The sequence below is a fragment of the Lutra lutra genome, chromosome 8 (assembly GCF_902655055.1).
Source record: "Lutra lutra chromosome 8, mLutLut1.2, whole genome shotgun sequence".
NCBI lineage: Eukaryota > Metazoa > Chordata > Mammalia > Carnivora > Mustelidae > Lutra > Lutra lutra.
Genome location: NC_062285.1, coordinates 93,877,382 through 93,889,695, shown reverse-complemented (window position 1 = coordinate 93,889,695; position 12,314 = coordinate 93,877,382). Strand labels below are relative to the sequence as shown.

At 36.6% G+C, this 12,314-nt stretch overlaps 1 protein-coding gene across 1 annotated transcript in view; it reads left to right on the top strand.

Annotated features, from left to right (window-relative positions):
- Positions 1–10,360, top strand: part of TMBIM4 (transmembrane BAX inhibitor motif containing 4) — a 28,163-nt gene extending 17,803 nt beyond the window's left edge. The window contains exons 4-7 of the mRNA XM_047743274.1: positions 649–682; positions 2,567–2,684; positions 9,500–9,545; positions 10,093–10,360. Coding sequence (XP_047599230.1) covers positions 649–682; positions 2,567–2,684; positions 9,500–9,545; positions 10,093–10,299 — 405 coding nt within the window. The 3' untranslated portion in view covers positions 10,300–10,360. The remainder of the gene's footprint in view (positions 1–648; positions 683–2,566; positions 2,685–9,499; positions 9,546–10,092) is intronic.
- Positions 10,361–12,314: the final 1,954 nt, after the last annotated feature.

The following is a 12,314-nucleotide window of genomic DNA, read 5'->3' as shown; positions in this document are numbered from 1 at the left end:
GAGAATGAACACTGGGAGGCGGTTTCAGGACTGCCACACTAAAGTGCTACATAAATATTTTATTCTTCCTATGTTTATGTGTGAAATTGGAGTTTTATGAACATGCATATCATTTGCAGTTTCATTATTTACTTACACAGAGTGAGAAAAATAGAATTTCCCATACTATTTCTGTATCTTCCTGCTACAAATATAAAAAATCTAGTTAGGGTTTAAAGAGTGATAGGATCACTCTTAGAATCTAAGTCTTCTCACTCCATACACTGAGGTCTCATTTTCATTACGGTAGGCGTATCATGTGTCCCATATAATTCACAAGGCTGCTTTGAAGCTAAAGAGAGATCATACATATGGAATCACATGGAACTCTTAGAAATTAGAACATGGGGGCGCCTGGGTGGCTCAGTGGGTAAAAGCCTCTGCCTTCGGCTCGGGTCATGATCCCAGGATTCTGGGATCCAGCCCCACGTCAGGCTCTCTGCTCAGCAGGGAGCCTGCTTCCTCCTCTCTCTCTCTCTACCTGCCTCTCAGCCTACTTGTGATCTCTGTCTATCAAATAAATAAAATCTTAAAAAAAAAATTAGAACATGTATATGACATAGTGTAAACGTTATGTGCATTTATGTAATTTTAGTTTCTTTTTTTTAGACGCTATTCGAAGCTCTGACTGTGGCCTTTGTTGGTAAGTCATAATTGTGCTTCTGTATGTTACAATAACGTTTCAGTGTAGATAAATCTTGAGTTGAAAGGTGTTCGGGACTAAAGCTTAATATCATGGGATATTACATTTTAAATACATAGCATAAGATGAAGAATTCATAGAATATATGCAAAATTAAATGTTTATACTTAGTTCAACTAAGCTTAGAGGAAGTGGAAAAGAACTAGGAAAATAATGAGAATAATATTCATGTGTGTTTATCCATTTATGAAAACAAGACAACTGTAGCTAATCTTTTCTCCCTAATTTAGAGGGATCTCAAAGGAACTGATAAAATATATTTTGAGCCATGTATCATCAGTACAGAGCCCAGCCTCTCAAATTGCTGTACTGAAGTGTGCTTTATTATATATTCTCATATTTCATCAGATGGCCCCATAAGAGACTTGGTAATTTCTACTGTATATTTTATGTTAAATTTGTATTTGAAAGGAAGTGTGTGTTACAGTTGTTTGATGTACCATATGTAATGTCTCAAGTAAAAAATTTCATGCTTTATTAACAATAAAGATTCAGATTGTCTCAAAATGATTAACCTGGGGTACAAAAAAGGTTAGAATGAACTGTTAACTGTCAATAACAGTAAATTGCATATATTTCAGTTTCATATATTTATCTTTTCCTTTTGTCATTACTGCTTTTAACCTTTCTATGCCAGTTTTATTAAATCTATATATTGTTTGGTAATTCACTTATTCCTTTTGTAAAGGAACTGTAATATAAGTAATAATAACTATTAAATAGAACTGAAATTTTTCAGCATAGAAAGGAAGTGTTATTAATATTTACTTATTAATGTTACTATCTATTAAGGTTATCATCAAGTCCATCTCTGTCCTCCTTGGCTCCCACCATTTGTAAAAGATAAAGGAGAGAGATCTATTTCAGAGTTATTGGAATTGGGGGTAGAAATATATAGATGGGGTAATCTGAGAACATTATTTTCCTCATTAATTATAATATCCCTTCCACCTAATCCTACACTTAAATTGTTGACAAGCAAAATAATCTCTTGTTTTTTCATTTCTGCATTCACTTTCCTAATCCTGTCCAGAATATAATATTTAGGAATAGAAATTAAACCTTGACAGATTAAAAATTATTTAAATGGTTTTGGGTTCAAAGCACTTAACTTCCTTTAAAGGGGTTAGGATGTAGCCTTTTTTTAAAATGCTAAGCAGGTGTATTATAATTAAAATAGACACAGTCAATCTAGATATTCATTCTAAAAATTGAGAAGGGAATTTGTTATGTATTCGAGAAACCCCCAATTATGTATTCATCGTATGCATTTTTGGATGTCAAGCAATTAGTGGTTGGTTCCTGTTCTCTGCAGGGTTGGTGAATGGCAACCTTGCCTAGTTTCTTTGACTGGACTGATGAATTGGGTATGCAATTAACCAGATGATTGCTAAAATTGCTGCTACTGCCCAGAAATTCCCAGCCAGTCACAGGACTCAGAGTCATCCCTATTGATATTTAAGTTATAAAGAACAGTCACCACAAATGGTAATAAAATGAAGCAGGGACAGAGATAGATGAGAGTCATTCTATCATATCCCTCAAACTCCAATCCTGCTGGCTATGTCCTCCCTCTCCAGTCATTTCTTTAGCTTCATAATAATGTGACTACCTTATTTTGTGTGAATGACTGTTTATTGCAGTATGAGTGTAGTTTTTATTGTATCAGTATTAAAGGCTGAATAAGGAATATTTTCATAATTAATTTTATTCACAAGTAGTACAGGAGCAATTATAGCATTTCTGTTAAACGCCAGGAAAAAAGCCGTTTTAAATAGAGTATGTTTAAATGCATTTTTAATCAGTGTTTTTTTAATTTTACAGTTACTTTCTATGATGTATATATTGTTCTGCAAGCGTTTATACTGACTACTGCTGTATTTCTTGGTTTGACTATGTATACTCTGCAATCTAAGAGAGATTTCAGCAAATTTGGAGCAGGGTAAGTTATATATTCATAGCTATGATAGATAAATATCTTTAACATTATATTGTAGGTCATCCTAAGAGAAGGGCTGTACCTTTAGCTTTGGATATTGTCTTTTAAAATGGAAGGTGATGAGGGGCATCTGGGTGGCTTAGTTGGTTAAGTACACAACTCCTGATTTTTGCTCAGGTCATGATCTCATGGGTTTTGAGATGAATGCCTGGGAGTGGGGCTCTGTGCTCAGTAGGGAGTCTACTTGGGATTCCCTCTCTCCCTCTCCCTTGGCCCCACCCACCACTCGCATTTCTCTCTCTCTCGTGCATGTGCACTCTCAAATAAGTAAATCTTTAAAAAAAAAAATAAATAAAAATAAAATGGAGGGTGATGAGAGGACATCTCTCTGAGTACTAACTAAAGCCAGGCTCTATACTTTGAGAACATACAAGGAGATGGAAGGTGGCTTTGAGTCATTTGCTTCCGCTCTATATTGAAAAGGAAGGGAATGCCCAAAAAAAAATCTCCCCAGTTTTCTAGAGAGGCTAGGCTTGTATGCTCTATGAATGCTATGGAACTTGCCTACATTATGTAGGTCTTTGTCTTAACATAAATATTACCAAGACCATCCACTTCTTCGGCAGAAACAGGGTAAATGACCCAGGTGATGGTGATATCTGCATGATCTTTAAAAACTTCTTGACCTATGTAGATTAACCTGTATTTTTCTTCAAACTAGTAAATATACAGGGTGAAGCTTTTTATGTTAGGATAATGATACAGTGTTGCCCTCACCTGGTAAGAATGTGTATACTCCTTTCTAAGCTCACAATGGCTTCCTGTTGACGCTTAGTCAACATCTTCTGGTTTTTTTCCTGTTACAACACTAAAAATTTACAAAAGCTCTTGCAAAACATTTTTTCATCCCCCTTTCCCCTTGGTAATCCAGATTACCAGAAATCTCTATTGCGATAAAATATAAGTGGTCAGCCAACACTAACAATTGTACAAGATGCTTAACTAGTTGTATTAGAATGAAGTGTGATGTTAGGAGAGTCAGCAGTTTTTTTACTTCTTGCTTTTCGTGTTTTGGAGGGGATACACATTCATGTGGTATATATGATGGAAGATTTGCTGTTTGCTTCTTCCCATCCATTCTAGTATAGTCTCTAGAAATCCCATTCTAGTAAACAGTCTTGCCTATATTTCAGTCTCTTCATAATAATATTCTTTTTTCTTGGGGCACCTGGGTGGCCCAGTGGGTTAAGCCTCTGCCTTCGGCTCAGGTTATGATCTCAGGGTCCTGGGATTGCACCCTGCATCAGGCTCTCTGCTCAGCAGGGAGCCTGCTTCCCTCTCTCTCTGCCTGCCTCTCTGCCTACTTGTGATCTCTGTCTGTTAAATAAATAAATAAAATCCTAAAAATAATAATAATAATATTCTTTCTTCTTATTTCAGCTGAAACTTGATTCCTCCTTGAGAACACTGTTCTCTAGCTGCTCATCCTCCCACACCCTGTGTAGTTTCGAGTGGGGGGTTAGTATTGAAAACTGCGCCAGTCTCCTTGTGCTTTCATTATTTCCTTAGCATGCTGCAAATTCAATGCTTTAAGGCTTATGTTTTAACATTTGAGTATCTGGGTACACATTTCCCAATCTTCCCCATTACTGCCACTGATGCCCTTTGTTCAAGCCTCCCTCTTTTTTTTTTTTTAATTTTAATTTTAAGTAACCTCTGCACCCAGTATGGGGTTCGAACTCTCAACCCAAGATCAAGAGTCTCAGGCTTTTCTACTGAGCCAGCCAGGCGCTCTAGCCCATCCTCCTTCTTTAAAGACTTTAGTATTGAACTACATGTGAGGCCCATCTGTCCCCTTGGCTTCTCAGTGTGTCTGGAGCTCTTCTTTTTTTTTTTGAACTGGAGCTCTTCTTGAGCAACTTTTCATTTCCCTGCCATGGCTGCATCATGGAGCTTGTTACCACTAGAGATTGTTGTGCTGAAGAAATCTTAAATGCCAGTGACTGACTTTCTTTCTTACGCCTTCTAGCTCTCTCATTTCTTTGTGCCCACAATACCTCTCTGTTGTGCTTGTTCATTAAGAGCTGCTATTGCTGTGATCGACTTCTTCCACCGACCCGGTATTCCCCTGTCTTGTGCAGGCATCCAGAGAGTAGGGTAAAACCTCAGATACGTTATAGTTCCTAGTACCACCTTCCCCACACTCCTTGGTGCAGTTTAAGTATGAAAAAGTAAGTCCTGTAAGTCAGTCAGTCCAAGTAAGTCCTGAGTCCATTTTAATCCTGAAGGACCTATACTATGTGGTGGCATGATACTTCATTCTAAGTAGGTATTCCACATGTATCCAGAGAAATTCTGTGGCTCTTCCAGCATGAGAATTGACAGCTGGAACCTCACCATGCCCTCAGTTCACCACGTGCGACTACAATACTATGTATACTTAATTTCTGATTTTATTTTTGTGTTGTTAAATAACATATTTTGCTTGTTATCAGTCCCATAACATTTAGTGTGAGGTTCATTTTGTGGTACTTGGTAAATGTTTTTTGAAGAGAATAATATATTGTGCTGCTGTTGGACGAGTGATGAACGTCAATCACGTCAACTTGGTTGATAGTATTAAGTATCCTGCACAATTCGTAATCCCTGCACGCTCATTGTGCCGGTTAATGTCAAAGCAATACTGAAATTTCCAACTACAATTACGGATTTAGAGTATGATTCTCTTACCATTTCTGTAAGTTTTGCTTCATGTTATTTCGAAGTTCTGTTTTTAGATGCATAAACAGTTAGGATTATTATGTCCTTTTGATGACTCCTTTGTCATTTTGAAGTAGTTGTCTCTGGTAATATTTTTGCCCTGAAACTTACGTTATTAATATAGCTACTCCAGCTTTCTTTTGATTGCATTAACATGGTATATCATTTTCTACCCTTTTATTTTTAGCTTCTTTGTAGCTTTATAGTTAAAATAGTTTTCTTATAGGGAGTGTATGGTTGGCTCTTGCTTTTTTTTTTTTCTTATCCAGTCTGATCATCTCTGCTCTTAGAATGTTTTGACCACTGACATTTAATGTTATTATTGATCTGGTTGGATTTAAGCCTCCGATCTTGAGAAATCTTAGGTTTCTTTCTGTATGTCCCATCTGTTCTTTGTACCTCTTTTCCTCTGTTTGGATTATTTGATTTATCTCCTTTATTAGTTATTAGCTATAGCTCTTTTAAATAAGCACTACTCTAGGTTATACTGTATACTGTAAACAGCATACTGCTTGCCTGCCTGCCTGTCTGCCTGCCTGCCTTCCTTCCTTCCTTCCTTCCTTTCTTCTTCTTACTCCAGATTTTTTAAGTTTTTTTATTGAAACGATCTCTACAACATGGGGCTCGAACCTATGAGTTGCATGCTCAATGGACTGAGCCAGCCAGCTGCCCCTGCAGGGTGTGTGTGTGTGTGTGTGTGTGTATTTATATATAGATATAGCTCTATATCTATAGAGCTATATCTATATCTATATATATAAGGCACCTGAGTGGCTCAGTCATTAAGCATCTGCCTTTGGCTCAGGTCATGGTCACAGGGTCCTGGGATTGAGCCCTGCGTTGGGTTCCCTGCTCAGTGGGAAGACTGTTTCTCCCTCTCCCACTCCCCCTGCTTGTGTTCCCTCTCTCTCTGTGTCTGTCTCTCTCAAATAAATAAAATCTTAAAAAATACATATATAAATGTAAGATTTTATTTATCTGTCAGAGAGAGAGAGCAAGCATAAGTAGAGGGACATGCAGGCAGAGGGAGAAGCAGGCTCCATGCTGAACAGGGAACCAGATGCAGAACTCAATCCCAAGACCTTAGGATCATAACCTGAGCCAAAGGCACATGCTTAATCAACTAAGACACCCAGGCATCCCTATATATCTTTAGATCACCATAGTCTACCTGTAAATAATATATACCATTTCCTGTAGAGCATAGTTACATCTCCTCTCCCCTGCCTTTGTGCTATTGTAGCTATGACTTTTAGTTTCACATATACACCTCATAATATTATTTTTGTTCTAAACATTAAATTACCTTTTTTTATTTTTAAAGATTTTATTTATTTATTTGATAGACAGAGATCACAAGTAGGCAGAGAGACAGGCAGAGAGAGATGGGGGGAGCAGGTTCCCTGCTGAGCAGAGAGCCTGGTGCGGGGCTTGATCCTAGGACCCTGGGATCGTGACCTGGGCCGAAGGCAGAGGCTTTAACCCACTGAACCACACAGGTACCCACATTAAATTATCTTTTAAAGAGATTTAAAAATAGTTGAAGTCTTTTATGTTCACCCACTACTTTGTCATTTTTGTTCTCCATTTCTTTGTGTCAATCCACATTTCCATCTTGTATTTCCTTCTGCCCGAACGATTTCCTTTTAATGTTTATTTTGAAAAGATTTTATTTATGTATTTATTTTAAAGGGGGGTGGAGCACACATGCACATAAGTCGGGGGGTGGTGGGAGGGGCAGAGGAAGAGGGAAAGAGAGAATCTTAAGCAGGCTCCATCCCAGTAAGGAGCCTGATGGGAAGCTTGATTTCATAACCCTGAGGTCATCACAACATCAGCTGAAACCAAGAGTCAGACGCTTAACAACTAAGCCACCCAGGTGCCCCCTTTAATATTTCTTTAGTGCTGGGTGGTGTCTTGATCTCAGCTTTTGCATGTCCGAAAAAAATATTTATTTCAGCTTTGTTTTGAATTTGTTATTTTTGCTGAGTGTAGGATTCTAGGTCTTTTTTTTTTTTTTTTCTGTTTTCAGTATTTTAAAGATGCCATTCCTTAGTATTCTGGTTTATATATTTTCTGACAAGAAGTCTTTTTTCTTTATCTTTGTTCTTTGTACATTTTGTCTTTTATCCTCCAGCCACCTTTCATATTTTCTAAGTAATTTGATTAACATTTTTAGTAATTTGATTATCATATTCCTCGGTGTGGTTTTTTTCATGTTTCTTCTAGCCCTTGGATTTATCAGTTTAAAGTTCTCACCAAACTTGGAACATTTTTAGGAATTGTTTCTTCAAACATTTTTATGTACCCCTTCATTCTCCTCTCTATTGAGACTTTAACATATATGTTAGACTTCTTGATTTCTTGACGTTGTCCTGTGGTTCATGGGATGCTCAGTTTATCCCCCCCCCCCGCCCCGCCCCGTTTTCTCTCTGGGATTCATTTTGGTCAATGTCTGTTGCTGTTTTCAGTTGGATAATCTTTTTTTTTTCAGTGTCTATAAGTCCAACCAGAATATTTTTCATTTGACATATTTTTCATTTGTGGAAATTTAATTTGTGTCTTTTAAAAATATATGTCTTCCATTTTTCTTCTCATGATGCTTTCCTCTACCTTCCTGAACAGATACGGAATATATATTTTTTAAAGTCATTGTTTACTAATTCTATCATTGTGTCATTTCTGAATTTGTTTCTATTGACTCATTTTTCTCATAGGTCATATTTCCTCATTCTTTTGCATGCCTTACGATTTTTTATTAGATGCTGGTCATTGTAAATTTTATATTGTTGGGTAGTGAGTTTTTTTGTTTTCCTTTAAATATGTTGGTTTTACTCTTCTAGAAATCTGTTACATTCCTTGGAAACTGTCTGAACCTTTTGACGCTTGCTTTTACACACTTGTTAGGTGGGTCCAGAACAACATTTAGGTGAGGGCGAATCTGACCACTCTATTGAGACAGTAACTTTCTAAGAATTATTCAAAGCCCCACGTCTTAGGAAGTCTTTCCACTTTGGCTGGGGTGGACATGAACTATTTCTGGCCCTGTATGGGCTTTGAGGATTGTTCTGCCTGCTTCTCCATGGTGTTTCTTCCCGCAGGCTTTGTCACTTCTTCATATGTATGCATTAATCTGTGCTCAGCTAATGACTTGAAGGGAATTCTCTGCATATCACCAGAGCTAGCTAGCTCTCTTTATAGCTTTCCCCTTTCTGGGACTTTGCTCCACAAATTCTAGCCCCCATGGCCTCTCTGACCTCTGAATTCTCACCATCTCAATTCAGGGAGACTGTGGGGCTTCATATGGGTTCTCATGGTCTGGAAACACTTTATAGCTGGGTCAGGTACAGAGCTTACCTTCCTTGCTTCCCTTATCTCAGGAATTACTGTACTGTGCTGCCTGCTGTTCAGTTATATGTTTTGTGTGGTTTTTATGTAAGGAGGGAGGGTAAATTTGACCCCAGTACTTCCTTGTGGTCTGAAGCAGCAGGTGTGTGGGCTTGTAAGACATATTTGATAACAAAGGACTGATTGCTTAGGTGTCCTTTGTCATATATTAATACTTTTTATTATAATAACTATACATTATATATAATATATATGAGTGGTAACTCATTATACCAGTGGCAAATTTATTATTTGTGTATATTAATTTCTATAATACATTAAAATAAAATAGGGAGTACATGTGGGACTTTAACAGATATGCATGTTCACAGACTAATTTGCTGTTGTTATTTGGTTTAAAAATGCAGTTATCTTTCATTTGTTCATGTATATATTTTCTAGAAGTCTTCTAGGTCCTTGTCTTAAAATGTTTCTAGTAATATTTCTGCTTATATCAATATTTTCTTTGTATTCCAGTCAAAAACTTTAAAAATGGTACTTTCAATTAGTTTTGTTCACCATAAAAACAAATGTTGAGCGGATGGCTGTTTTTTCAGTTTCTGAGTATTTGTAGTATTCATTGTATGTTTATTTCTTCAGTAAATGTTACATCCATTTACATAGCTTGTAAAGAAACAATATTCTAAATTACTAATATTTTGTTTTTATAGACTGTTTGCTGTTTTATGGATTTTGTGCTTGTCAGGAATCTTGAAGGTAAGTTGTTTTAAATTGGTAACTTGAACTATAATTCTGGCCATGTCACTATAAATAATCTCAAAAACTGTAAGAGGTACTCTTATGCTAGGACACTTAGTTATAATTATCTGGAACATTTTTATATAGAATTGTGAAAAATAATCTTAAAAACATCAAAATCTTATGTTAATATTATTGATTGAGAGAAAGATGAACGTGTGACTTAAATTACAGAGAAAGAGGCCCTCACTTGTAATTACTAACCCCCCAGTGGCACATACAATTCTGAAAAAGAAATATATTTTTAAATAATTTATATTTGGAATGCTGCTGTTCAGAGTTGTGGGTAATGGCATAGAAAGGATGTAATGAATTCATCCATTCATCTTTACATCCAACAGAAATGAGGATGAACCTGCCTTGTCTTTTTCTACTTTTAACATTTGCATTTCAAACTGTAAAACATTATTAAATATGTATATAGCTATATGTAACTCAAGAGCAAGTAACTTAAGTATTCTTAATAGGGTTCTTAAATATAAACTTATTAATTTCTTGCCTATAGTTATTTTTCTATAGTCAAACAATGGAGTTGGTCTTGGCTGCCATGGGAGCCCTTCTTTTCTGTGGATTCATCATCTATGATACACACTCATTGATGCATAGGCTGTCACCTGAAGAGTATGTATTAGCTGCCATCAGCCTCTACTTGGATGTCATCAACCTCTTCATGCATGTGTTGCGGTTTTTGGAAGCAATTAATAAAAAGTGATTGAAAGCAGTATGTGGAAACTGATTCATTAATAAAGGTTGAGATAAGATTAACTATTAAATACTTCTGTGACTTTCTTCGTATGCTATGTACTTCTGAGCTATTATATAGTATAATAGTATCTGTATTACTGTTGTATAAAAGGGATTATAATAATTCTGATTATGTGTAATATATTAAATATGTGATACAATTACTAGATTATATACTAATAATATAAATCTTACTATTCTTTATGGTGTCTCATTTCTAAATCCTTGATTTGGATTCTCAGGAGATACCAAAATTCTGTTTTTCAGTTTTTCAATCCTAAAATTGCCATATGTAGATTGTTTATCTGCAATTGAAAAATAATTTCCTGGGGGCGCCTGGGTGGCTCAGTGGGTTGAGCCGCTGCCTTTGGCTCAGGTCATGATCCCAGGTCCTGGGTTCGAGCCCCACATCGGGCTTTCTGCTCAGCAGGGAGCCTGCTTCCTCCTCTCTCTCTGCCTGCCCTCTGCCTACTTGTGATTTCTCTCTGTCGAATAAATAAATAAAATCTTTAAAAAAAAAATAATTTCCTGGGTAGATTAGAATGTCACTTTATCTGTGTCTAGTGATTTTATCTAAATTTTTCCTTAATTAATGTTAGATTTGATTTTGATTTAAAAGTACTGGTGATCTTACCATTAGAAAGTATATGGGGTGCCTGGGTGGCTCAGTGGGTTAAGTCTCTGCCTTCGGTTCAGGTCATGGTCTCAGGGTCCTGGGATTGAGGCCCACATCAGGCTCTATGCTCAGCAGGGAGTCTGCTTCCCCCTTCCTCTCTGCCTGCCTCTCTGCCTTGTTGTGATCTCTCTCTCTGTCAAATAAATAAATAAAATCCTTAAAAAAATTATAAATTTCTTTCTACTAGAAGATTTTGATCTTATTATTTAGAGAGGAAAACATATAAAAGATAAATTCCATTGACTTATTCAGCATTATATTAAAATGTGATTGACATTTCATTATAAAATGATGTATTAAAAGTGTGACGTCTTCTTGAAAGTCAGATACTTTGACATAAAATTGACTTTATTAGTTTTTTTAAACTATAGGTTCTGTATAGAAATTATAGCAGTGTACCAGTGGCCAAGCAAACTTTCACAAATTCCTTCACTGTATTAGTTTGCTAGGCTGCCATTAACAAAGTACTACAGACTGGGTGGCTTCAACAGAAATTTATTTCCTCACAGTTCTGGAAGCTAGAAGTCTGAGATCATGGTTTGGTTTCTTCTGAGATCTCTCTCTTGGCTGGTAGATGGTCATCTTCTCCACATGTTTTTATATGGTTTTCTCTCTGTACTTGTCTGTGTCCAAATTTCCTCTTCTTAAAAGGACACAAGTCATTTTAGTTTAGGCCCTACCCTAATGACATCATTTTACCTTAATTACTTATTTAAATACCCTGTCTCCAAAAATGGACACATTCTGAGATACTAGAGATTAGGATCTTGTAACAGTCTGAATGTTTGTTGTCTCTTCCCCTGCCCCCTTGCCAGTTCACATTTGAAACTTAATGACAGTATAGTAGTATGAGAAGGTGGGTCTTCTGGGTCATGCCTAGGTCTTGAGGATGGAGCTTTCATGAATGGGATTTGTGTTCTTACAGAAGTGACCCCACAGAGATCCCTCACCCTTTCTGTCACATGAGGTAACAGTGAAAAGACACAGTCTTCAAACCAGGGAAAGGGCTTTTAGTCACTAAATCTGCCAGCACCTTGATCTTGGACTTCCTAGCCTCCAGAACTGTGAGAAATAAATTTCTGCTGTTTATAACTAGCTCTAGTATTTTGTTGTGGCAGCCCAAATGACTAAGACAGACTTCATTGTCTGAATTTTGGGGAGCACAACTTGGCCCATAACACCCACTAAGCATCATTCTCCACCTATTAAGCTGAAGTAAATTAATAATCTAGATTTAGCCTTTGGTGAATTTTAGATGCAAATTTGACTCCATCATTATCAATTAATTGTTGAATCCTCAGTTGCAT